General features: G+C 39.2%; 1 protein-coding gene and 1 non-coding gene across 2 annotated transcripts in view; one reads left to right on the forward strand and one right to left on the reverse strand.

Moving 5' to 3' along the window:
- CEP290 (centrosomal protein 290) overlaps window positions 1-27,320 on the reverse strand; it is a 103,273-nt gene that overhangs the window by 56,461 nt on the left and 19,492 nt on the right. Inside the window, exons 9-25 of the mRNA XM_060245158.1 lie at window positions 26,441-26,623; window positions 26,098-26,187; window positions 25,892-26,014; window positions 21,175-21,195; window positions 20,952-21,075; window positions 20,358-20,530; window positions 19,826-19,988; window positions 16,843-16,943; window positions 16,678-16,765; window positions 16,203-16,315; window positions 13,835-13,919; window positions 9,377-9,519; window positions 6,637-6,801; window positions 6,070-6,219; window positions 5,011-5,126; window positions 3,319-3,421; window positions 937-1,164 (exon numbers count right to left, since the gene is read on the reverse strand). Coding sequence (XP_060101141.1) covers window positions 937-1,164; window positions 3,319-3,421; window positions 5,011-5,126; window positions 6,070-6,219; window positions 6,637-6,801; window positions 9,377-9,519; window positions 13,835-13,919; window positions 16,203-16,315; window positions 16,678-16,765; window positions 16,843-16,943; window positions 19,826-19,988; window positions 20,358-20,530; window positions 20,952-21,075; window positions 21,175-21,195; window positions 25,892-26,014; window positions 26,098-26,187; window positions 26,441-26,623 — 2,169 coding nt within the window. The remainder of the gene's footprint in view (window positions 1-936; window positions 1,165-3,318; window positions 3,422-5,010; window positions 5,127-6,069; window positions 6,220-6,636; window positions 6,802-9,376; window positions 9,520-13,834; window positions 13,920-16,202; window positions 16,316-16,677; window positions 16,766-16,842; window positions 16,944-19,825; window positions 19,989-20,357; window positions 20,531-20,951; window positions 21,076-21,174; window positions 21,196-25,891; window positions 26,015-26,097; window positions 26,188-26,440; window positions 26,624-27,320) is intronic.
- On the forward strand, window positions 3,085-3,151 carry TRNAI-GAU (transfer RNA isoleucine (anticodon GAU)). The gene has a single exon. It is a non-coding gene; the product is annotated as a tRNA-Ile (tRNA).

Raw genomic sequence — 27,320 nt, forward strand, 5'->3', positions numbered from 1 at the left:
TTAAATACCCAAAGTATGTTCAAGCTATGATAGCATTAAGCAGGAACATTTACTTGGAAAACTGAAATTAAGCTACACTCTGTAGATAAATATGATATATCCTTTAAATCACATTTACTTCCTTGATTTCTGAAAAACAGCACGTAAGAGCTTCATGTTATCACTGACAGGCTCTTAAGTAGGAACACTAGTTCATATCTTCCCTTTTTAATAGTCTTCAAAGTTCCGAAAAGCTTGATCAACAAGAAAACAAAGATTCGATGGATCAGTTTATTTCAACCACCTGCCCAAGAAAGACTTAATATCTATAGTGTCCATAGCAGATCCATGTTTAGTATTTTGTTGACTCCATCAATTAAAAACTAGCAACATCTGGACTGAGCTATACTCTGCAAATCAGATATCTAATAGTCAAGAATTTCCCCCTATGCAATTCAAAAATCTATAAGGGAAACCCACGAAAGGCCAGGGCACATGCTTTTGCAAATCTGGAGGAAACTCCAGGATTCCAGAAGAGTTTGGAAGCTTTAAAAAAAAACTAGGCTTACCAAAAAAAGGCACCAAAATAGTAACAGTGATGTCTGCCCATGCTGTAGCAACCCAAAATGCTGCCCAACAATGAAAGGAGCTGGGCAGAAAACAGAAGCAGGAGGGGAGAGAGGCAGCGAAAAAAAAAGATAAAACTAGGAGCAGCAATGGAAAAAACAGAGGGGACAGACAAAGGAGAGGGAAATAAGAAGGTAGGTAAAATGCTAATTAAAAAAAAAAGTCTTCCAGGCAATCTGACACATTAGGATACATCTGAGATCTTCATAGTACTAAACAATATATTTTAGCACTTTAAACAGGAAATTTACAAGCTCACAAAACTATGAACTGCTGGAGAACTTAAATTTGATAGGATTTGCAAATGAAAAAAAGTTACATTTAAAATACCTTAAACCTTTGTAAGCACCCAATCTTTTCTCCAACTGCAGTCTCCATTGATGTCAGCTCAGTCTTCATTTTCTCATTCTGTTTCCGAAGATGTTTCTCCATTTCTAGTACAGTTGTGTACTGCCTAGTCATTGATCTTTCATTTACTCTAAGAACAGTTATTTTTCTACCATATTCTGCAAGTAGCTGTTTAGAGTCATCACCTTTTTGAAGTGCATCCACTAAATTCTGCGGGAAGTTCACAAATGTTACTGGCACTGTAGTATAGGTATTATATATTTTATTAAAATTTGGAGAGCTGTGATTGGGGTTCTCTTGACAAATAGGTTCTCTTACCTTATGTTCCCCAATACAACCCTTTTGCACCTCACACCAAAAAAATCCAGAAGAATAAATAGCCTTCTATATTAGTATGGAATAATCACAGTGGGATGCAGCTGGGAAAGGATGGGAAAAACAAGCAGAGATCCATGAGCAAAATTTCTGCTTCTGCAAGGGGTGACTCTCAATTTCAATAGCTCACTTTCCCCAGCTGCAACCCTACAATTCATCCCATTTCATTCTGCATGTCCCCATATCCTGAAGGGGCAGGGGGTCCACAAAGGGTTGCAAATGAGAAGAACAAGGCAGGAAAACTCCACTGAACAAGCAAAACTGTGCTCATGGTTTTTTGCATCCAAGTTTTGCTATTTTTACAGTTTTACCCTGGTAATGAGACACAGAAAAAAAATATGCCACTTCTCAAACTAAAGGGTCATGCAACTTTAGAAAACATTGCTAAGATAGTACACAAAAGATTTTTCAATACATCCTCATCTTTTTCTTTCACTGAATACTTTCATCTTCATTGTGCACAATCTAGCTGGAAAGGCCAAAATGGTATTCATCTTTAGCAAGCCACTATTTCAGACAAAACATATAGAGAATAATTCAATGATGGCAACAAGTTCCAATACTATTGTAAGCTTCAAAAGATTTTCAGAAAGGGTTAGACAATATAAAACAAAACTTCTTTATACCACCACATTATTATTTAACTATGTCAATTATTCGTTTTCTTTTCAATAGTTCACAGACACTTTAGATTTTCTTTAAAATACAGTCAACTCTTTTGAATTGGATCCAATGTCGCCTTCTGGTAACTGAGGCATCATGCTCCGTTGGAAGAGTTATCAGATCTAACTCTATGTTCAAAAAAGTTTCAGAACACAGCAGAGCATCTCAGATATCACAATGGCTCCACTCTTTCTGAATTCTTTCTGAATTACCTTTGTTATTTCTAGAGTAGAAAGAGCTAGAAGTAGTGAGTCAAAAACTGCGAGTTGGTTGGAGTCACAAAACCAGAAACACAACATTTTGAGGGTACCATAAAAACCAGGCCCATCTATGATCATTGTTCTCTTCTGCCTCATCAAGGAAACTATTACAGGATTACATGTTTTAACAGTAATGAACATCCACCCATTCTGAGCTGGACTTTTTCTCTCTCTCCATTGAGAAGCCTTGAGCAACCAAGACCATGTGTATGGAATGCCTCTTCTACGTGAAGGAATTTGTGAAAGGAAATTGCCTTAAAGTTCCTTCAAGAAGTGACTCTCTTGCATTGTCCAGTGATGGAACCTGTCCCAGACTTTCAGGCACAATTAAACTCAGCTGAGACAAGCCACATGTGGCTAGTAGCCACTTCAGCCTTTCCAGGATATGCCCAAAACAGGCAGGATGGGGCTGCAGTCTCTGGATTATGTAACTGAGTTTGGCAGCCAGTGGAGCCCATCACATCAACAATCCTGCCAGGGAAGGGAACAATCCAGGAGGTCACTACAGCTGAGACAGGGACCCAGGACACTTGCTGTTTGGGTGAAAGAGTGGAGAGGGAACAATCATACAAAAGGAATGGAAGGATGGCCTATTTAAGAAAGATCTGCAGCCTGCCAGGGAGGATGAAGTACCTCACTCATGCAGCAGGTAAGAGAAAAGGGTACCGAAAGGAGGAAAAATCAGGTACTGCAACCCCGTGCTCTCTCCTCCAATCTGCCTTGCAAGTCCTCTGCTTTGGAGAAGGTCACTGATGGACAAGGGTAATAGCAACATGTCACAAATGTGAAATATACCATGTGACAAATGTGAAATATACAATAGGGGAGGGACGGTGGCTCAGTGGTAGAGCATCTGCTTGATAAGCAGAAGGTCCCAGGTTCAATCCCTGGCATCTCCAAAAAAGGGTCCAGGCAAATAGGTGTGAAAAACCTCAGCTTGAGACGCTGGAGAGCCGCTGCCAGTCTGAGTAGACAATACTGACTTTGATGGACCAAGGGTCTGATTCAGTATAAGGCAGCTTCATATGTCCATATCTTTGGCTGAAAATAGAAAAAAATCACTTACAAAATATTCCTTTATTTTTATATCATCTTGCTCTTTTTGACATTCCAGTTTCTTCTTTTCTTCTTTTAATTCTTCACCAATTTTTTGCCAGTGGTCTCTTTCACTAAGCAAGACAAAGCTTTCATTAAAAACAGATATTTATGGCAATACTGTTTCGAACTCTTGGGGGGTGGGATGACACATCATATCAGGCCCTTGAACTTCATGTAAGCCCTTGCTTTTTGGTAAAGAAAAGCAACAGGTAGAAACAGATTTTGCAGTGAGAAACTTGCATTTTCTTTAAGACAATGGTTGAGTGGTAGCATTATACTGGGAGGTTTAAGGAGTGCTAGAATCTAACCAACTGAATTTTCCTTGGCTCTATATGCTCTGAAGGGTATTTTGTTCCATGCTACACTTCCTCTTAATTGCTTAGATTAAATAATGCAGTAGCTCGAAAGCAATCTATATAACTCTGTGCTGTCAAGTTGCAACCGACTCATGGCTACCCTTAATGAGGTATTTAAGGCAAGAGAAGAGCAGAAGTGGTTTGCCATTGCCTTCTTCTGCACAGCAACCCCTTTGTGGCCTTCCATTAAAGTACTAACTGTGATTAACTCTGCTTAGCTTCCCCCCACAACAAGCTTGTGCTAAACTGAGCCATTCAGCCTTCTATAAACAGACTGTAGCAAACAGATAATCCTTTTCTCCAAGTTCTTACAAATGTACCCAATCATAAACTGCACAAAGCTCTAAGAAAAAAATAAACACATTTTATACATACCAAAGCTTTAATGGCATAACAGTTGCAAATAAAAATACACAGAATATAAAAATTTAAACATAGGAGATAAAATAAAAATGAAACTGAGCTTACAGATGCATTCATACATGGTCAGATTTAAATTTAAGGATGTCAGCCAAAAATTTTGCCACAGCCTTGCTAATCTCCCCCTCAGAATCGTTCAATAAATAACTGGGTGGCAGAATAAACAAATTTGGGGAGAAAGAAAGCTTGCAAAATAGATCTTTACAGAGATTATGATAAAAGGAACAATCAAGCAATATATGCTGAATTGAGTCGGGAATATTCGCTCCACAGGAACAGAGCCTGTCGCCTAAAGAGACTCGATGATATCTCCCTTGTAAAACTTTGGAGGGAAACGCATTTAGTCTAGCCAACATAAATGCCCTGCGATGACTTGGAATGGTTAAATCTGATAGATAACGGTGCATTTTGCCGCAGAAAGCATAAAGACCTAAGGAAGCTTAGGTCTTGTCACATTTTATAACTTGTCACATTTTATAACTCTAAAGAGGACTGTATGACCACACAACAACTATTAAATATCTCTGAATATTTTCATAGTATTTAAGCTTAAGGCTAGGATTGGAAAGAATGACATGCACATGGAGTAGAAACCCCAAAGGAGTTGGAAACAAGTTTTTTTGACTACCAGAAGAGCCCAGCTGCAACTCAGTATACAAAGCTGTGTATCTCTTCTGTAGTCCAAATGATTGCAATGAAGGTGGAACAAACCCAGTCCCAGCTTCAGCTTTTTGTGATTCTGCCATGCATGTGTATGTGCATATCCTTTCTTTAAAAATCTAGCCTAAGTAGTTATTACCTGTTAGCGGATGATGGGATATAAATCTGATAAAAATAAATAAATAAAAAACATAGCAAAAGATCTTCAAGAACAATAATTATACCTTTGATATTCTTTATATAGTAAACCTTGCTGGTGGCGGATAACTGCAAATTTCCGTTTATATTCTTCTACTGCTTCTTCTAATTTCTTGAGTAGCTGTTCTTTATTTTCTAGGTCCTAATGATAAACTTCAGATTAAATTTATGAAACAGCCAAATTTTAAGTCCAATTTTAACATTAAAAAATCTTCAGCATTATGGCCTTTCTCAAATATAAATGATGAAAGCAGATCTCATTGCCATTGTACAAACATGTCTAAAGAAAAGTATTCTTTCCACATAAATAGTTATATAAGCATACCCAGGGGTATACCCAAAGTGAAAAAACTGATGGTTGAGTGTATGCAAAAATTCATGAACCCTGAACAGACATCTTCCCTCCTCCCTCCTGATATAGACTGAGTACACTGAAATCCTCAGGGTATACTTTGAGGAACAGTACTGGGGAATGCAAAGTGAGGCACACAATGGGAAAGAAGAAATCGGCAGAACTCACTGCCACCTGCTCCACCAATTTTTTTTAATTAATTAATTTTAGTATATCTTTATTCTTCCCTACCCCACGAACAGACTCAGGGCGGATTACAACATAGATAGAATACGATAATTAAAATAGTTCAATAATTAAAACAATTAAAACCATCTAGCATGAAACATAAATTAATCCATTTACTACAGTCCCAAAGCTTAACATTAAAATGTCTTCATGTCTTTAGAACTATGTGGTAGGATACATGCCAATATGCTTTAACAAACTAAATTATGCATTAAATTCATCAGATTTTCTGAACCTTTGTTCTTTGCATTTCATTTCTCCTTAAATTTCTTGTATGAAACTATTCCTTATACCATGCTTGTTTATGATGATTAAATAATGTTTAAAAATTACTGACATGTTGGACATCAAATGCTAATAACTGAGTATTGAACTGTCAAGGATAACAAACTCTGCATACAAAATTCTTGATTTCTCATTAAAACATCCTGCTGCTCTAACCAATATGTTCATAGAGCTGAGCATATGTTCCTGTACATCTACTGTTCAGCTTAAAATAATTTACCTGCAACAGGCGGATTAAATACTCATTTTGTGAATTAATGATGTTTGCACTAGAAGGAATAATCCCTTCTGGAAGATCTACTGCCTTGAATACTATACTGGTCCCTTCTGTCTGTCGTAACAATTGAATCTCATATTCTAGATTGGCAATCTGAAAAATCAAGAGAAAATAGTCAATAAAGGAAAACATTCATATTGCTGAAAATTATATCAATGGCAAGTTATCATTGCCATAATTTAACAAGTCACTCCAGACACTTCACCACACAAAATCACAAGTTTCTTTAGAAACATGTGAAGTAGTGCATAGGAGCTTCAGAGGCTGTGGGAGAGGGAAAAGACCTCTGAATGCATGGATCTTGCCACATCATCTACATCACTGCATGCAGCCGTTATGTAATCATCACACACCAGCAAGACTCCCCCAACTGAAGAGAAAGTCATCCCCTGCAGAGCTTCATCAGCGATAGTTTGTAATATAAATTGCCATACACATAGTAAAGCTTTAGATACTAGCTTTTATGTTCTTGGTTTCACAAATATTATCAGGGATAGTCGGCATACGTACCTTTGCATTTGCTTTGGCTAGCTGGTTTGAAAAGTCTACTGCCTCTTTTCGAGATTCTCTCAGTTCCTTCCTTAGTTCTTCATTGCGTCCTGTAAGTTGATCAACCTGGGCCTTCAAATGCAAGCTGGCATCAAAGACACCTTCTGAATTCTTTAATTCAATTGCCTGTTAACAATTCATTCACAAAAAATTAAACCCTTTACATAAAGCTATATTTACACAGGCTGAAAATATAGTTACTTATAATTTGTCCAGATTGTTTCATTATTATTTATCAGAATTAAAAAAAAAAGAATACACAGCTTGCAAGATTAATAGAACTGGTATAGTATAGAAAACCACAGAATAAGTTCAAATGACAAATACAGAACAAAAAAGGCAAATTATAATCATAATACTGCTTAGCATTTATATAGCACTTTTGCATGTTCTAATCACTTCTGGCTGTAGTATTTACAAAAAAGAAATCCACCCTGACTTTATTTTGTACAACCTCAGCTAAAAATTAATAAGGCAGCCTTCCTTGTTTTAAACAAAAAGCACAGTGATAAACAGGAAGCTAATAAAACAACACCAACATTGAAAAGACAAAGCAAACACCAAGGCAATAAATTCCTAACAATACACCAGGAAAGTCTGGTAAACTGTGACAAACAAATGAAAGTTAAATAGAGTTAGTTTTCTTCCCAACCACAGTAAGAATCCCTGTTAATGAGGGGAAAATAAACAGTGCAATCCTATGCAGAGTTCCTTGATTAGCTCCATTGATTTAGACTATAATAATTCTGCATAGGATTGCTCTGTCACTAATTGACACAGACGCACCTTGCTGGGAAAAAAGCTGCACCATTAGCCAGATTAGTGCATGTTTCCTTAACTGCAGCTACACCTGCCATCCAAATGCAGCTGGAACATCAACAATTCACAAAATGTTGTAAGAGAAAAAATATTTTCACTGGGCATCAGCTAATTTGACATCTTGGCTAGCAGATGCCAGACAGAAGTATGTTGTTGTTGTTGTTTAGTCGCACAGTCGAGTCCAACTCTTTGCGACCTCTTTGTTACATCAGTAACACTGTCCTGCCATCTCATCTTTTGCCATCCCCTTCTTCTTTTGCCTTCTGTCTTTCCTAGCAGCAGGATCTTCTCCAGGGAGTGCTCCCTTCTCATTTGGTGGCCAAAGTCTTTGAGCTTCAGCTTCAGCATCTGACCTTCCAGTATACAGTCTGGATGATTTCCCTTAGGACTGACTGATTTGATCTTCTTGCAGTCCAAGGGACTCTCAAGAGTTTTTTTCTGCACCACATCTCAAAAGCATCTATTCTTCTGCACTCGGCCATCCTTATAGTCCAGCTCTCACAGCTATACATTACTACTAGGAATACCATCGCTTTAACTATACGGATTTTTGTTGGCAGGGTGACGTCTCTGCTTTTTATTATACTGCCCAGGTTCGCCATAGCTGTCCTCCCAAGGAGCAAATGTCTTCTAATTTCATGGCTACAGTCACCCTCTTTATTGTAGCAAGCCCACTTTACCTCTGAAGGCAAGCAGAGAGAACCTCTGAAAGAGGTTTAAACTGATAGGCAGGTTCTCAGGTGTGCATACTATCCTTCAGATGCTCAATCCATGGGTTATTAAAGGCTTTAAAGGAAGGAATCAGTCTGTTGCTTGGAATGAAATAGGCAGCTAGTGTAAATATGAGTAGATGTGTTCTCTTAGAGATTTGGATCTAAAAGCAATCACAAGTTATGACCCTGCTTCATAAGGAGAAATGCAACTTCATTCAGAGCCATGAATATCTGAATTTGAATTCCCATTCTGCCATGCAGCACGTTTGGATGACTGGGTCAGTAACTCTCTCAAGCTAACCATAGACTGCAGTGAAAATAAAACAGAGGAGGGAGAACAATATATGCTGCTCTGAGCTCCTCAAAGAAAAGGCAGGATAAAACCATACTGGAAAGACAGATTCAAAACAGCTATGTATCAAAGGTATTTGCTGGATTGATTTGGAGTGGGCTGACATGCAGAGGTACCCTGTGTGCCACTGAACGCTGTATCATTAGTAGTAGGCAGTGGGAGGCAGTGATGGGTCTGTTGTGGCCACAGCTGCTGTACCAGCTTCTCAGTGCTAGTGGAAACTTGTGAGAGCACAGGGTTCCATTAACCACTAAGAAGGAAGCTGTCTGTCTTCAGGGTGCTTCAGCCATGGCCAATTTACACCTCCCAGAGGTCTTCTAAAGGAATAAGCTGAGAGCGAGCTGTCTAAAGTTTCCCCATGAAGCAAGGTGAAAAACAAAAATTTCCTTATTTATAGCTCAGTCTCCTAGCCAATACACTATTACCAGTTTTCCACAGTTAACTCCAAATGATTCTGTTGAAGTAACCACATTGGTTCTAGAAATAAAGGGTAGAAGCTGTCTTGCGGGCACCAAGTCTGTTTAGGACACCATCTAATCACAATCCGAAGTTTGCAACAAAAAAGGCAGAGTGAAAGTATAATTCCTAGGATCCTGAAAACTGCCAGCAGAAACCCCTGGACTTCATATTATTGTCCTTCTGAGCACTGTATGTTGCTCCCCTCAGTTTAAACTATTATTCAATTATTTTATAAATAATAAAGATACAATTACCCCCAACCAGCACATCTTCATTTGTATTTAATATATCACATTTTGTACAGAAGAGAGTGAGAATGAAACTTCTTTAATAATCAAACAAGTGAAATAAAACTCACATTTACTAATCGCTCCAGACTTGGGATCATAAGAGCAGTTTCTCCATCTTTCATGCTTGTATCTTTCTGCATGTCCTTTATAGCTTGCAGAATTTCTTTCATGCCTAGCTCAAGCTGCTTGTTTTCATCTGCTAATTCTTTTACTGTAATTCAATGGTTTACATTTTACCATTTCAAATTCATTTGGAGCAGACAGACACAAATTCACATGATCTTATACGGCACTCAAATGCCTATGTTCATTCTGTCACAGCTATAGCCAGAAATATAGAGGAATAGTTGCTGGGATTAGCCAAAAAAAGATAACAGGAGATATCTCTGTGCACAAGGACAAAACTAGCTTGTCCTCCCAGCTAACACATGACAAAAAGGACTTTAGAGACCCAGAATAGAACAGCCTTGGAGAAGAGCAAGAAAACATAGTGGTAACATAATTATGTGCCCTTGTATAGGTTAGAAACTATCTAATTTAGATAGATGATGTTTGTTAAGGTCCAGGTGCAGAGAGCATCTAAGAATGCCCAACATCAGAAAACTGTATAATTGAAATATGGATGTGTTAGTTGAGGGCCAAAAAGATATTAATTTGTATAAAAACTGGCAATCATGGTTTTTGTATAGACTTTTGTACAGACAAAAGTTAGAAAGAATGAACAGTTGTTACGTAACATTTTCAAATATAGATAACTTTATTTGGTGTTTGAAGTTATAAGTAGGGATGGGCATGAGCCAAAGTGCAAACCAAAATTTATGACAAATCAGACATGGTCCCTGCTTTATGAATCAGGGATTTGGGAGAACGTACCTTCCCTCCCACAATCCACCCACAAAACTCTATGAGTTTCATGAGGTTCGTGAGGGCTCCAAAGGCATTTAAATATCTTCAGAGCTTATTTCAAAGTCCAGAAGCACGACTGGAAGTGAGCTCCAAAGGCATTTAAATTCCCTCAGAGCCCAACTCTGGGTCAGGCTGCCCCAACTGAGCTCCAAGAGTGAATGCCAAATGTCTTTATAGGCCTTTGGAGCTTGCTCTGGAAGCTCAGCAGCCCAACTTGACTGAGCTCCCAGAGTGAACTCCTGTCATGATCTGAGATCTAGTGAAGCCTAGAGGGCAAGAAGAAGCCTGCCTAGGAATGGCTCATGGGGCCAAATCTCCCAGGACCTCTTGCCCCTCTGATTGGGTGGCAGAGCTTTGGAGGGAAAACTTGCCTAGAGGGGGGTAGGACCAGGAAGGAAAGCATAAAAGGTCAAGCCACAGACAAGGTGTGTTCTCTTAGGAGAGGATGCAGACAAAGAAGGAGTGCTCTCTGGATCAGCTGTAGCAGGAGAGCTCCCTCACTCAAGAAGAGTGAGTCTTAGATTAGAGGAAGGGAACATGTATCTAGCGGCGTTAGAGCTTTTCTTGTTTTGCACCAACTTTTACTGTTTTCTCCTCATCCACTCTTGCACTCAAAATCTTTTATTACCCACTTCTTGTTCTAAAGCACCTATAATAAACTTCTTACTATTGTCAAACTGCCTGGGTCCTCACATCTCCCCACAGTTAAAAGGTACTTCTTAATAAAGAAGACAAGAGTTGGGTGGGTGTTCTGGGTCCTCCCAGACAGACCCTTACCAAATCAGTGGCAGCCAGTAGAAGACCCTTTCTGGTCACCTGATATGTGACAGACCTTTGGAGCTCACTTTCCACCCACGAACCATGAATTGGTTTGTCAAACTGGAAAATTCATGATGGTTTGTGTTCTTTGAAAATTTATGAACCACAAACCCTCACCATCATTTTCCAGTTCGTGCCCATGCCTAGTTATAATAATGCCAAGAATGTGTGTCTTTAACTAAGGAACTGCTAACTATTTTTAGGAGACTATGTTAGAAGAAGATGATGATGATACTGGATTTATATCCTGCCCTATACTCTGAATCTCAGAGTCTCAGAGCGGTCACAATCTCCTTTACCTGCCCCTCCCCCCACAACAGACACCCTGTGAGGTAGGTGGGGCTGAGAGAGCTCTTACAGCAGCTGCCCTTTCAAGGACAACTCCTATGAGAGATATGGCTGACCCAAGGCCATTCCAGCAGCTGCAAGTGGAGGAGTGGGGAATCACACCCGATTCTCCCAGATAAGAGTCCGTACACTTAACCAATACACCAAACTGGCTCTCCTTAAAAAACCTTGTAAAATCTTGTTAAAACCTTGTAAATAGGCAAAGTTTAATTGATTCTACATACTAGCCTTGTTGACAAGTTGGTAAAATGTGGTTTGGATCCTGTTACCATTAGATGGATCTGTAACTGGTTGACAGATCACACCCAAAGAGTGCTTGTGAATGGTTTCTCATCCTCTTGGAGAGGAGTGACAAGTGGAGTGCCTCAGGGATCTGTCCTGGGACCTGTTTTGTTCAACATCTTTATCAATGATTTGGATGAAGGAATAGAGGAAATGCTTATTAAATTTGCAGATGATGCTAAATTGGGAAGGGTTGCAAACACAGAAGACGACAGAAACAGGATACAGGATGACCTTGACAGGCTGGAAAACTGGGCTAAAACCAATAAAATGAATGTTAACAGGGAGAAATGTAAAGTTCTGCATTTAGGTAGGAAAAATCCAATGCATGGTTATAGGATGGGAAAGACTTGTCTTAGCAGTAGTATGTGCGAAAAGGATCTTGGGGTCTTAGTGGATCATACGCTGAACATGAGTCAACAGTGTGATGCGGTGGCTAAAAAGGCAAATGCAATTTTGGGCTGTATCAACAGAAGTATAGTGTCCAGATCACGTGATGTGATGGGATGGCTTTACTCTGCTCTGGTAAGACCTCATCTGGAGTATTGTGTTCAGTTTTGGGCACCACATTTTAAGAAGGATATAAACAAGCTGCAACAGGTCCAGAGGAGGGCAACGAAGATGGTGAGGGGTCTGGAGACCGAGTCCTATGAGGAAAGGTTGAAGGAGCTGGGAATGTTTAGCCTAGAGAGGAGGCGGCTGAGAGGTGATATGATCACCATCTTCAAGTACTTGAAAAGCTGTCATATATGATCACCATCTTCAAGTACTTGAAAAGCTGTCATATAGAGGATGGTGTTGAATTGTTTTCTGTGGCCCCAGAAGGTTTTCAGAAGGCCCCAGAACCAATGGGTTGAAATTAAATCAAAAGAGTTTCCAGCTCAACATTAGGAAGAACCTCCTGACCATTAGAGCAATTCCTCAGTGGAACAGGATTTCTCAGGAGGTGGTGGGCTCTCCTTCCTTGAGTGTTTTTAAACAGAGGCTAGATGGCCATCTGACAGCAATGAAGATCCTGTGAATTTAGGGGGAGGTGTTTGTGAGTTTCTTGCATTGTGCAGGGGGTTGGACAAGATGACCCTAGAGGTCTCTTCCAACTCTATGATTCTATGATTTAGAGCTTTATTTTTGGGCTAAAAAATGTTATGAACTTATGAAATAGGTCTCCTTTAATCATCTGTGAAACAATGATGGATACTATAATGCTTTGTGAATTTAGTCAATGTTAAGATTGTTGTAGTCACACTTTAATAAAAGTATATTCTCTAATAGTAAGTAAGTAAGTAAATTTATTTTTATATCCCGCCCTCCCCCGCCAAAGGCAAATAATAGTATTTGCTTCTGTATTATATCTGTAATGAACCTGAAATGTTACTAGGGTGTACCTCTGGCTAGGAACTAAATGATCTGATACAGGAAAAAAAGGGGGAAAAGATGCTTAGAGCTTAAGCGCATGCCTATATTCGAATACATCCTAAGTCATTCAAAACAATTCTTACAGAAGGAACTTTAAAAGTTAAGGAACTTAGGCTAAAATGGAAACAAATGCAGAGCTGGAACTCAATCAATTAAAATCAATCAAATAGTGACAATTATAATTGACTTTGGGGTTGTCAGCCTCCAGGTAGTAGCTGAAGGTCTCCTGCTATATGACTGATCTCCAAACAGAGATCAGTTTACCAGGATAAAATGGCTGGACTCTATGGCATTATACTCCAACTGAAATCCCTCCCCTCCCTAAACTCCATCCTCCTCAGGCTTCACCTCCAAAATCTCCAGGTATTTCCCAACTTAGAGCTGGCAACCCTAATTAATTTCCTATTTTTTGCCCATGGACAATTATTCTTACTTTGCTTTGGTTTTTATACTGAAATGATACTTACTTTTGTGTTCCAAGGTAAAAGTCAAAGAGAAAAAATCATTCATGATTATACAAATCTTACCTATCATTGTCAGAATTTATTGCAATGCTGTAAAAATGCTGATCAAATAGCCAAAACCACTTTTCATAAAATCTTATTTTTTACTCTTTGAAACCAAGGGTTTTACTGATGACTAACTATAGAGTCCACAAATTTGTAAAATTTAAATATTTAAACAGAATCATATTTCATTTTTGTGATCTATAATCCATTGCATCACTCCATATAATACCATTAATTTCTGCTTACATTTGGACTGAAACTTGGCTATTACTGTCCTGTTTTGTTCCAAGTCTTTCTCTCGTTCATTTAATTCCTTAGCAAGGTAGTTGTTCTGTCAACAAAAATGGAAAGTCCATTAAAAAGTTCTCAAAATTGCTAACATTTTTAGTAAAATATAAATAAAGGAGAAACTAAAGAAATGTTATAATCATAGATATGACGTCCATTTCCAGTGGTTTAGAACAGAACATTTTCTAAATGAAGCATATAAATTAGTTTTACAATAAAGGTGAAACACTTCAAGCTCCACAGTATTAGATCCAATCACATTAAGACTTCATTTCAAATGCCTGTCATTATCTGCACATTCTGAAGAACAAGCAGTAATAATATAATAACAATAATAATAATTTTTAATTTACCGTATTTTTTGCACCATAAGACTCACTTTTTCCCAAAAAAAATGTGGAGGGAAAAGTGTGTGCGTCTTAAGGAGCGAATACTGCAAAAAATTCACACAAATGCCTCTAAATTCACACAAACAGCTCTAAAAACTAGGTGCGTCTTATGCTCAGGTGCGTCTTATGGAGCGAAAAATACGGTATATCCCGCCCTCCCTGCCGAAGTAGGCTTACATGGCATAAAATGCAGACATTACAATAATAAAAATACACTAATTACATAGCAATTATATATTACTCAATTAAATGTAATAACTGTAGTCATTCATTTATTGAAGTGTTTCAACATGTAAAGCTTTGGGGTCATATATTCCTTAACACACACCTATAAATGCATGTTTTATAATGCTGCAGACAGATTATCTCCCCGTGATACTATCAGCACCATGTCTGCTCTACTAAAAAAACACTGTTTTATTAAGATCCACCAAGATGCCTAAACATTTATAGGACCACAAAGCTAATCTCAATATCAAAGTAACTGATAATTTGTCCACCTTTCACAAGTTTTCTCACATCTTTAACCAAGTATTTACTGTGTGTATAACAAATTATCAATCCTAACATATATGCCATAATTCTAACTATAAATTCACCAAAAACTCCTCACCTCTGACCTAAGCACAATTAATTCATTCCTCGGCTTCCTTATGAGACTCTCAACTGGATCTATCTGAAATGCATTCACTGGCTGGTCACAATCAAGTTCTTTTTCCAAGTGTTCTACAAGCCATGATTCTGGAAAATATATCTGGTCTTTACCCATGACTGGTAAATCAGTTCTCAAATCCACTAACTTCATTTCAGAGTTGTCTTCCTCAACGCTCAGCAGGACCTTCTGCAATATATAGGATGATACTGGCTCTTCAATAGAAAGAGGAAGACTGCCTTATCATCTAGAGGCAATTTTGGAAGAGGATATTCTGGCATATAAGCAGGAGAAGTGTTTTCAGTTCCTTTCAGCTGCCTTTCCTGCCTCTGGATCAAGTATGCTTTACTAGGCCTTTGGTTGGTTTGAATAGAAAATATTAACTCTGGGCACCTAGTAGTAGTTCTGACATCATTACTAATTTATGCAAAGTTGTACCTAACATCTTCATGACCTGTAGCCCTGGAGATATGTACAATGCATTGACTCTGAAAGCCTTAGAAACGGCACCATTTGTTTTGTTTTGTTTTTTAGATTTCTGCACTGAATTGAACTGGAATAAAAAAGAACAGTAATTTATTCTTCGAAGGCATATAAACTTTGAAATCTTCCTGTTACTTTCAGCATCTTAATTCAGCCAATAATAACACAAAAGATGTACTTTAAAAGCTTGTGGCCCTATTATGAGTTTCTTGGTTTATATAATAGTGCATGTTTACTCAGAAATAAGTCCCAGTGTCTTCTGTGAAGTTAGTCTCAGATAAGTATACCGGGAACTGCAGCCTAAGCAGACTTCTAAGCACTGTTTATTGAACTGCTGGAAAGAATAACAGTCTGTGTAACCCATATGTAAGCATACTACTAAAACATTATCATCCTGTCCTTGTATGCATCTCAGAGGACACTTGCCTCATTTCTCCTTCCTGCCTGGCATGCAGAGCACAATTAAGACTGCTATGTTTGGAACACCTTGAATTAAGTTCCAGTCCACTGTGATGCATAAATGCAACATCTGGGCAAACCAGAGGGTTTTTTTTTCCTTTCCCACACAAACAAGGATTCTGAATCTCAGTTTAAATCTAATTTAGAATCCCCATTTGTGAGGAAGAAAAGTAAACTCCAGTTTGCACAGATACAACAAAGTCTCTTTGTGCTCATTGATGTTTAAATGCAGCAACTATTCTATTTTATATAACATTTTACACAAAACCACTTCAATGGTACTCCCAATTTTGAAAAAATCAAAAAGAAATCTACAAGGAATAGAAGCAATATGGGACTTTACCTTTGCTTTCACCTCATCAATATCAACCATGCTCATAAAGTCAGATTTCCCCTTTTTCATCTTCAACTCATCGGTGAAGCTATCAATAAGCTGTAGATCATTGGAATCCAACCCTAGTTTAAAATCACAGGACAGTAGATATCAAGGGGGGTCGGAGTGGGAATCCTCTAAATAAAAGAACAATACAGCAACAAAACAGCCTATGGAGATCTCATATTGGATCAACCATTTTGCTTATCTTCTAGGAAAATTATGCAACAGTTTAGATCTGTTATAGAAGACAACCCAGTGGATTCATGACAGAGATTTGTGAAAGACTGTTTATGTTTAAATTTTCAATTTCACCAAAAGAGTTTTCTCAGTGCAATCTGAGGATGAAATAAATTAATAAGGCTACTATTCTAGAATCTTCAGTTATTTGGTGCAAAACTCTAAACACAAAACAGCTATTTAAAAAGCCATAAAGGCAACCAACCTAAAGTTGCAGCTCTTCTTCCTTTCTCCTGAGCAAGTTTACGAATCTGTTGTTTCAAGGAAACTCTTTCTTCTTCCAGTCTTTCAATCTGCAATGTATGTCAATGTTAGTCGCTTCTCTGCAGAGCTTCATTTCACAGAAAACAGTATGAAATTTATCACGTACCTCTTTCAGAAGAACTTGGTTCTCAGCCTTAAACTGCTGCTGTTTTAGTATTTTGCTGTTTTTAAATTCAGTTAAATCAACCATAGTCTTTGGATCAAGACCTGAAATGTAATATACAGAATAAAGGCACTCCCATTTGTTTGGCATCCCAAGGAATGTAGAGGAAGAGCAAGTGAACTCCTGCCTTTTCCATTTTGATAGACCCTTTGTGTACACCCAGGAAATAGCTAAATCCACACTTGCATGAAGTCATAAAACTGCCTTACAGGTCAAACCACTGATCTATCCTGCACAGTAACACCTATTACAACAAGGAGAAGCTCTCCCAGATTTGCAAATATGTTTAATGGAAAATGCAAAGGACTGAGCTTGGAACTTCTATACTGACCTATAGTCCATCTTCTTCAGACATAGAAGTCAACTTTCTTGCTACCTTCTGTAACCTCCAGAGTGCACCACAATCTATACTTTTGCACTTGCACTACTAACACCTCAAGATTCTTCCCAGCACTGGCAGGTAAAAAAAGAGTTCTCCATACTGCTTCAGCAGTGGCAATGCAATTCACTTACTAAGAAGAACGAAGTTTCAGTCCAATGACACATTTAAGACCATCAAAGTTTCATTCAAGGTAAAAGTTTTAGTTTGCATGCACACTTCTTCAGATATAATGAAACAGAAGTTACCAGTTCATACATATAGGAAGAAAGTGAGCAGTAAATTAAGCATACAACATAATGAAGATGTTTAACAGTTTCAAGGACCAAACAGGAATAACAATTTTAGTTTAAATGGTTATCATTTGTTTGGCTTTAATTCTGGAGGGAAACACAGTGAAATATGTCAAATAAAAATAAAAAAAAATAAATATGTCAAAATTGGAGATTGATGAGCAGATGTATCCTTTATTGTGGAATGCTGAGAGTACTTAACTGAGACCCTGCCATCTCCTCTCAAGCATGACCTTACAGCGTCTTCTTCTTTGAAGCAGGGCAATTGGGTGTATAGAGTATCTCCCCTGTCCCCAGACAAAGATATTCCAATCTACCATTCCAAATTACATTATGTTCTGCTATTAATTACATTACAATCCACTATTCCAAATAATAAAAAAGAGGATGTATGGCCCTTCTGATGTAAGGGCTGAATGTAGCATATGTAGTGAGATACAAAACCAATATTCCTGTTAAGTCCTGAGGATTCCATTATTTCTGAGTGTTGTAATAACATGTAACTCAGCAATTTCCCTTTCTATTCTGTACCTGAAACTCCTTTGCTGCCACATACACCCAGACAACATAATCACTGGACCTAACAACATCACTTAAAATATCTCAGGCTTATTCACTTGCTCATCTTCTAACGTATATGCCATCAGGGCCAGCCCTAGGGCACATGGCTCCCCAGACAGCCTCGATGCCTGCCAAGCCCCCCCCCGGGCCATGCCACGCCCCCTTTCTTCCTCACAATTTTAATGACTGGGAATGGGTGGTGAAGCACTGTGATCCCAGGCTCTTTAAAGGCTGCCAACCTGCCAATCAGCTGAAGGACAAGAGAGCCACCGCTGTCTCCCCCCACTTCCTTCCTGGATCACATGGGAAGTGGGGAGGAGGCAGTGGCTCACTTGTCCTTCCTGCTGCTGCCTCCACACTGATCGCAAGCGTGCCTGAGGGCCGGCATAGGAGCTGCCGGCCTCTGGCGCAGTTTTACTCATCGATCAGCTGATCAGCGGGATGGAGGCCTTTAAAGAGCTGGGGGAACGTGGCACTTCACCGCTCATTCCCGGGCATTAAAATTGTAAGGAAGGGAGGAAAGGGGAGGCCAATAGGGATTTGCCTTGAGGTGGGAGTGAGGGCTGATTTTGGTGCCCCCGCCCTGCCAGCGCCCTAGGAAAATGCCTAGTTTGCCTAGTGGGCAGGCCGGCCCTGTATGCCATTAACTGACAACAAACAGGTTAAACCCTATGCCAAAGGATAAATTGTCACAAATCTGACATCAAGAATCACAAGACTGAGAAACCTGTAGAAGAACACGTCAACCTTTTAAGACATTCAGTGGGTGACCTCAAAGTAGTTGTTGTATTGCAAAGCTTATACCTTGAAAAAAAATATATTGGTCTTAAAGGTGCCACAGGACTTAAACTTTGTTCTGCTGCTTCAGACCACCTTAATCTGAACAAACCTCTTAAGTAACCACGAAGGTCTACACTCAAGGTATTTCGATTTCTCTTTCTAGATCTAGTTCCTTTTACTATATGGAGACCAGTGTGCCCTCTAAGACGAGTTAGCGTGAGCTAGCTCACAGATTTTTAGCCTCCAGCTCACATATTTTTGTCTTAGCTCAGGAAAAATAGCCCCAGAACACAATAATTTATGCAGTAGCTCACAACTTTAATGCCAGTAGCTCACAAAGTAGAATTTTGGTTCACAAGACTCTGCAGCTTAGAGGGAACATTGATGGAGACCGTTTCAGTTTTCAGTTCTGAGAACCAGTTTGATGTAATTTTAAGAGCGGCAGACTCTAATCTGGAGAACCAGTTTTGATTCCCCACTCCTCTACATGCAGCTGCTGGGTTCTCTCAGAGTTGTTTTCTCAGAGCTGTCTCAGGCCCACCCACCTCACAGGGTGTCTGTTGTGAGAAGATGAAGGGAAGAAGACTGTAAGAGGCTCTGAGACTACAAGTGAAGGGCAAGGTATAGGTCTTTTTGTTAACTTGTGTGAAGGTGCAGGAAACTGCTTCAGAAGTTATCTGTGAACTTCAACACTTCAGTGTGTTCTGCTAAATTTGTTTCTCTATAGTGTATGAACAGCTTGTTGTCAAAACTAACTTGGGAAGAACTGATCAACCTTAGTTTCAAGTCCATTAAAGAAGCTGAATTGACTCTTTAAAGGTAGAAAATAAGAACGACTAGTTAAGTCAGTTAAGAGGACAATTTCAGTGCCACAGATCAATTACATATCCACAAGATTTAATGAGATACATACCTAGTTTTTCCCTAAGAATTTCATTTTCATCAAGAAAATCATTGATTTTGAGTTCAAGTTTGTTGACTTCTTTAATTAATGTCTGAATCTCATGATCTCTTACTCTAATTTGCTTTTTTAAATCTTTTATTTCAGCAACTGCATCTTCCAGACCATATATACCCTTTAAAAAGAAAGAAAAGCCTTATGAAGCTTATAACACCAAATTTATCTTCAGTGTTTGACAGTCTGTAGTCCAGCTTGCTTATCCAAAGGTAACAACATTAAATAGCTTAAATAGTTTCCCACATTCAGTATATTAATTTGTTTCCATAACCATCAGCAAATCCAACACAGAAGCAAACTATGAGGAAAAGACCATCAGAAGGAAGGGAACTATGAGAAAAAGACCACTGGGAGCTCTTTACAATACTGCATTCTAAAATATTCCGGCATATTATCTAACACATATGGCCAATTTAAGTGCAGCCAATGAAAGGTATGTTTTCCTATAGACGCAGATTGTTTTATTATGCAAAATTAAACGGTATACCGTTTCATAATCCCTCATTCTCTTCAAAGTCTCAATAAGTTCTTTATCCTTCTCCCTTGCATCTATTTCTGCAAGCTCAGCTACTCTCTCAGCTTCCTTAGTTTTTTGCTCCAGCATATATAATTTTTCTTGCATTTCTCCAATAGAATCCTTTGGAATGAATGACGGCAGACCTAAAAATACAATCAAAATACTTAAGACATTTCCCGTTATTACTTTTTAAAGAAACTGTACAATGCTTTCTGTGAAGAAAGCTCATAGACTATGATGTATGTTCAAAAATGCTCCATGGGGCCTATAATAGGAAAGCAAAATATATATATATATTTAAAAGAGCTACGAAATGTATTCTTCTGGATGGTGCAGACATATGCAGCTGAGATGGGATCACAGGAGATAAATTTCCACATTCTCAGCACAGATTTTCTTTTCTTACGTTATTTATGGCCAAAGGTTCCACTGCCACAGATATGAGCCATAGTTCATATTAAGAAAACTTCTGTCTTTACCAACTTTAAACTCTGATTAAAAATCTAATTAAATATTTTACTTTCATGTGGCTAATATTGTGTGAAATATGCAAACCCAAATTACCTTTATCTTTCTGAAGTTCTCTCTTCAGGTCCTCAATGATCAAAGTATTCTTTTCCATCTCCTTTGTATACTCTTCTACCTGCTCACTGAGCAGTTTAATGTGATTGTCTCGCTCTTGCACACCCTGCAGCAAGAAAAAAAAGAGTATAATTCCATACTTTATTAACACCACACATGGCTTACTATAAAAACATAAAAGCACAATAAAAATAGAAGTACTTACAACATAGAGTTCAGATATTATCTAGAAGGATAAGGCAAAGCAGCAAAAAATAAAACAGAAAAGTAAAAATATACATTTTGCAATACTGCACAATAAAATAACTTCCTTCAAAGCCGGATCGTATGCACAATTACATTTTGCAATAGCATTTGTATTCTAAACAAACTGCCTCATATCTTTTTCAAACAGAAGAATGCTATGTACTCTCATGAACTGTATGTGTAACAACTCATCATAAAGTAACAAGAGCCACAGTTACACACCACACAATGCGTGTCACCACACCCTCCAAAAAACTTAAGTTTTACATTGCCTCTTAAAAACAAATGAAGGGGCCAAACAAAAATCAGTGAGGACAGTCTCAGCAGATAAAAGCTCTTGTTCTCACTATTGGGCACATGGTAGTATAAGAAAAACTTGCCTAAGGACCTAAGCCAGCCCAGGGTACATGTACTGAGCAGAATCAGCACTAAACTGGGGAATGTCCCCTTTCAGCTGTAACCCAACATTACTTCCCATTGAAACACTGTCCCTAGGAGTGGGAAAACCCAAAGCAACAAAAATGAGCATTATTATAACATCTGCAGTCGGTTTGTGTGGGGAACTGGTGGACCCTGTGAAAGTGTCCTTTAACTGTTAGAAAACTGTTTGGATCACTGTGATGCTGAAAAGTATTGTTCAGTAATATCTAATCCAATCTATACCTTTTCAGCTGTTATCTCCTTTATGTAGTTCTCTTTACGACGCACATTTTCTAAGTGTGTGTACAGAAGCTCTACTTGACAAGGATTCAAATGGGGATAATGCTAAAGTAAATCATGAATACAAGGAATCAGACACTTGAAAACCAACAAGAATTTGCCAAGGAAGTGGCATCTCATTTTCTCTTCCCCATTATTTTGACTTTCCTTTTCCTGAAAGCTCTTTCCCCTACTTCCTACTCTTGTTCCCATCTAACATCCAACAGCCTACCTTTATCAGCACCTGTCTTCACTTCCCACCCCCAGCAGCCACTGCCTTGGAAAACTAAGGCACAGTTGTGTGGTACCAGCCACTGTAGAAAGATCTCTCTTGTCCATTTACTGTTCTAATCACCATATGTAAGCATCCTCAGATTTGGCCACTATTAGACTATACAAGTGGCAACCCTCAAGGACTTCCAGAGACACTATTTCTTCTTTCTCTTTCCTGAAAGCCCCCATAGCCTCTCCCCTTTTCATGCTTCCTTCTCTTCTTCTAGTGTTGCCAACCTCCAGGGGGAGCCTGGAGATCTCTTGGAATCACAACAGATCTGCCAACTACAGAGATCAATTCCTCTTAAGTTTGCCAGCTCCAGGTTGGGAAATTCCTAGTGATTTTGGGGTGGACCCTGTAGAGGGAAAGGTTTGGGGAGGGAAGTGACCTCTGCAGTGTATAATGCCATATATTATATCCTCCAAAGCAGTCATTTTCTCCAGGAGAAGTGATCTGTGACATCCAGAGATAAATTGTAATTCTGGAAGTTCTCCATCCTCCAGTTGGTCCTCCACCAAGAAATGGCTGCTTTAGAGAGCGGAGTGTGTGACATTATACACCTCAGAGATCCCTCCCTTCCTCAAACTCCACTCTCCCCAGCCCCTTCCCCTAAAACTTCTAGGAATTTCCTAACCTTGAGTTGGAATTCTCTCTCCTTCCCACACAACTGCCAATCTACCATTGTCTGCCCCTCTCTCTTAAGCTTTCCCTCACAATCCCTCTCCCTCTCGCAGCCTCTATCTAGAAAAACCATGGCCCAGTTGTGTAGTGCTGGCCACTGGGTAAGGTCCACTTGCATGCTAGGAAACCCTCAAAGACTTGTGGGGTCGCATCACACTTTCTTCCTCCCCACATGATTTCTTTTTTCCCTTCTCTTGGCAATCCCCACGCCCTCTCCTTACCTCATTCTTTCCTTCTCAGCCAATCACCAACCTACCTTTTATCTGGTTCCCATTATTTATGTACTTCATTTATACCCCATCTTTCTCCACAGTGGGGACCAGAGCAACTTACATTATTCTCTTCTCCTTTTTATCCACACAACACTGTGAGGTAGATTAGGCTGAAAGTCCAAAATCACCCACTCAGCTTCCACAGCAAGATGGGGGTCTCATGGACCCTACTCTGAAGTTCTAACTGCTGCATCACACGGGTTTTCATAGGTTGGCTGCTGTTGAATAACAGCAAGCAGCCAGGCCTAGCTGAATCATGTAAATTGAGTGTCATCAAGACACAAGCTGCTGCTAGGCCTAGAGTTACCAACCTCCATGTGGAACCTGAAGATCTCCCAAAATTACAGCTATACTCCAGATAACAGAGATCTCTCCCCCTGAAGAAATGACTACTTTTGAGGGTAGACTCTATAGCATTATATTCACCAAACCATGCCCTTCTCAGACTCTACCCCAAACTCTCAAGATGTTCTCCAAACTGGAGCTGGCAGCCCTAACCCAGCCAAAATGAATTCTCTCTCAGTGGCCAAACATAGGCATGTAAAGGGCCCTGCCTCCTCCCATGAAGCTATGATTGCCTAGCAACAGACACTAAGGGAATCCATTGCTTAAAACTACACATTCCTTTTATCATTATTTGTTTTTTTAAAGCTACCCAGTGTATTTTTATTTGGATTTTTTCCCTGCAAATCTAGAGCCATTTTCAGGTTTACAGAAAGATCTGTCTTGCAAGTGCACAGTTCCAGTCACTGGATATAAGTACCTGAAGACTTCCCAACTTCACTATTAGATTATATGACAAGTGTGGGTCTGCAATACTCACCAGGGGAGGGAATCTACTTTCTCATTGGGCCTGCCACAGCTCTCAAGCTGCACCACGATGACTGGGCCCAGCATGGCTCTCAGGCTGTACCACTGCCAGGCTTCTCCAGGCAACTGATACAGACAAATGCTCTTCTATTTGGGAGTGAATTTAAACCCCCAATGTATTTTTTTAAGATGCCAGATTTTTCTGCAAACCTAGGGAGTCTCCCAACTTTGCAGAAACATATATTTGGGGTAAGTGTGGCCCCAGAGTCACAGATTTATACACCTGCAGATGGGAGCTGCACTTGAGAAATAGATATACAGATGAACGTATGATGATACAAAGACCCACAAGAAACTTGTGGAAATGGCTATCTCATACCTTTGCTACCTCCCTTCTCCCCTGTTTCTCTCAGTCTCTCACTTTTTCTGCCTCTCACCACCTCTTTTCTTAATTTCCCAATAACACTCCAAAATTAACACATCTGACACATTCATTTGCTTTTCTCCCAGAATTGAATCTAAACAATGATCTTATGAACTTAGCTTGTTATAACTGTTTGCATCTGATAAAACATATTTTATGTTTGTATGCTAATTTGCTGCTCAACCTCTGCCTTATATGTATGGACTGGTAAGTCTCATTCCATTCTGTTTGACAAAGCTCACAGCCTGATTAAATGTGTCATAATAGTTGATTTTAACTTCCCACACATGGATTGGGTCAATGTGTGTTCTGGTCAGGAGAAAGTGACCGAATTTCTAGACACTCTCAATGACTGTGCTATGGAGCAATGATCACAGAACCTACCAGGGGTGGGGCGATCCTGGACTTGGTCCTAAATAATACCCAAGACCTGGTGAAAGATGTAATAAATGATTGCACCACTTGAGAGCAGTGAGATTTCACCATTTGTACAACTGCGAAGTTGTCCAAAAAGGCCAACACAACCACTTTTAACTTTAAAAGAGGTAAATTCTCTGACATGAGGAGGCATGTGAAAAGGAAACTGAAAGGAAAGGTAAATAGGGTCAAAATCCTTGGGGAAGCTTGGAGGCTATTTAAAACTACAATCCTTAGAAGCTCAGATAAAATATATACCACAAGTCAGAAAAAAGGGACAAATAGGCATTTTTAAAAGCCTGCACAGTTAACAAAGTATGATGCTCTAGAACAAATTTCCTGAGAATATACAGAAGAGAGATGCTACACATGCTCGAAATGTTATGATTTTAGTGACAATATGGCTAAAGTTGAGTCCAGTAGCACCTTAGAGACCAACAAGATTTAGGGGGTATAAGCTTCTGAGAGATAAACGTCCTTTGTTAGATACCACCTGACAAAGGGAGCATGTACACGCTGAAATTCGTGGTCTCTGAGGTGCTACTGGGCTCAAATCTAACTGTTCTACTGCAGACCAACATGGCGACCCTCTGAAACCCACCTTTCACTCCCAAAATGAGACTGCTGATTTCTTACTTCACAACTTTTTCAAGATGAATAAAAGTTATAGAAGCTTTTGTAGAGAGCAAAATTTTATAAATAACAGTGATGAGAGACAGTTTGGTGTAGTGGTTAAGTGTGTGGACTCTGGGAGAACCAGGTTTGATTCCCCACTCCTCCACTTGCACCTGCTGGAATGGCCTTGGGTCAGCCATAGCTCTGGCAGAGATTGTCCTTGAAAGGGCAGCTGCTGTGAGAGCCCTCTCAGCCCCACCCACCTCACAGGGTGTCTGTTATGGGGAAGGAAGGTAAAGGAGATTGCGAGCCACTCTGAGATTCGGAGTGGAGGGCGGGATATAAATCCAATATCTTCTTTAACTGGCTTCTGTGTGGTCAGAGTACAGACTAAGTGTTCCTTCCACTGGACCTTGTGGCCACATGACACAAATATTGCATGTATTTATGGTTAGTTACACGCTTAATGACCAGAAAACAGTACCTGTTGTAGTGCAATGACACTGCTCCTGTCAGCATCAAGCTGTGCCATTTTCAGCTTCTCTTTCAGAGTCAACAACATCTGCTGATATTCAGCAATTTCATCGTCTTTGGAAGCTAACATTCCCTATGAAACAGGAATAAGTGATCAAAAACAGTCTATACAATATGCAATTTGTAATAGCCAGTATAAATCATGCCATGAAGTACCTTCCATTCTTCCACTTTTTCATTAACAGCTGCCATAAGAGGATCATCCTCTTCATTCTTTGCTTTGAGCTGCTCTGCTAGCTCATGCACCTATAAAGAAGGCACTTAAATATGATTCATTAAAGTACTAACTATGCAGACATCACAAAGAATGTATCTAAATGTATTAGCAAGGAATATTTTGCTAGCAATGGTCAATGTCATCTAGATTTACCTTTAACGGTTTATTTTTAAATACCACCAAACAAAATCTTTACCCCACCAGATGACCTGCTGACATCTAGGACGTAAAATCTAGCAGACAAGCTCCCTGTCAGAAAATTTCATCTCTATGTGAGCTTACTTGCAGCTTATATTGTTCCTTTTCTTTCCTTAGTTGGTCCATAACAATATCAGATTGCTGTACAATAAGTTTCATTTTATTATACTCATCAGTCATCTTTTCCATTTCCTGCACAGATTCTTCTAGATTCTTCCTCATTTCTTGATTTTGAACCTCTAATTTTTCATTAGCTTCAGTCAAACTCTGCATATTTAAAAATATTTTAAGAAATTAACTTTTAGCAAAATAATGTTTAAATGATCAACAATCAAAGCATAGCATAAGCCAATAAAAATTAGCCCACTACTAACAGTGTACCTTGGTTTTCAATGGCATCACTGGAATAGGCACCCTCCTCCTCCTCCCCACATAAATGCATAAAAGCAAAATGGGATGGTGTCATGGTCTTAATAAGTGCTTTTTTTGTAGAAAAAAACCCAACAGGAGCTCATTTGCATATTAGGCCACACTGCCTGGCCTGGGAGCACATGGCTGCTGCATGGTGTGCCAGCCCAGGCAGAGCTCTGCTCTTGTGGGCTTTGGCAAAAAAAAAGCCCTGGTCTTAATCACAAAATGTATCAGTTTTGCCCATATAAGATCCAATTAAACTATCTCACACAATCCTAAAAGTGCACCCTAGCAACTTTTTGCCCTGCATTTTTCCTTCAACCTGCTCTACCACAATAACATCTGGAAAAGGCTATTTCAGCTTTCATATCACTTTGCATAGATAGCACAACAAGACCTGGGTATTCTCTTATGTGAACAAAACAAAGGTATATATCCACGTATCTGTACCAGATCTCAATGCATCTATTATTCTTCTAGCCAAAGGAGGCTCCTTATGGAGCCCAAACCACGAAGAGAGGTTTGCACTCTGACCTCAGCTGAGAAGGGCAGG

Source organism: Heteronotia binoei, chromosome 8 (assembly GCF_032191835.1).
Source record: "Heteronotia binoei isolate CCM8104 ecotype False Entrance Well chromosome 8, APGP_CSIRO_Hbin_v1, whole genome shotgun sequence".
Classification (NCBI taxonomy): Eukaryota; Metazoa; Chordata; class Lepidosauria; order Squamata; family Gekkonidae; genus Heteronotia; species Heteronotia binoei.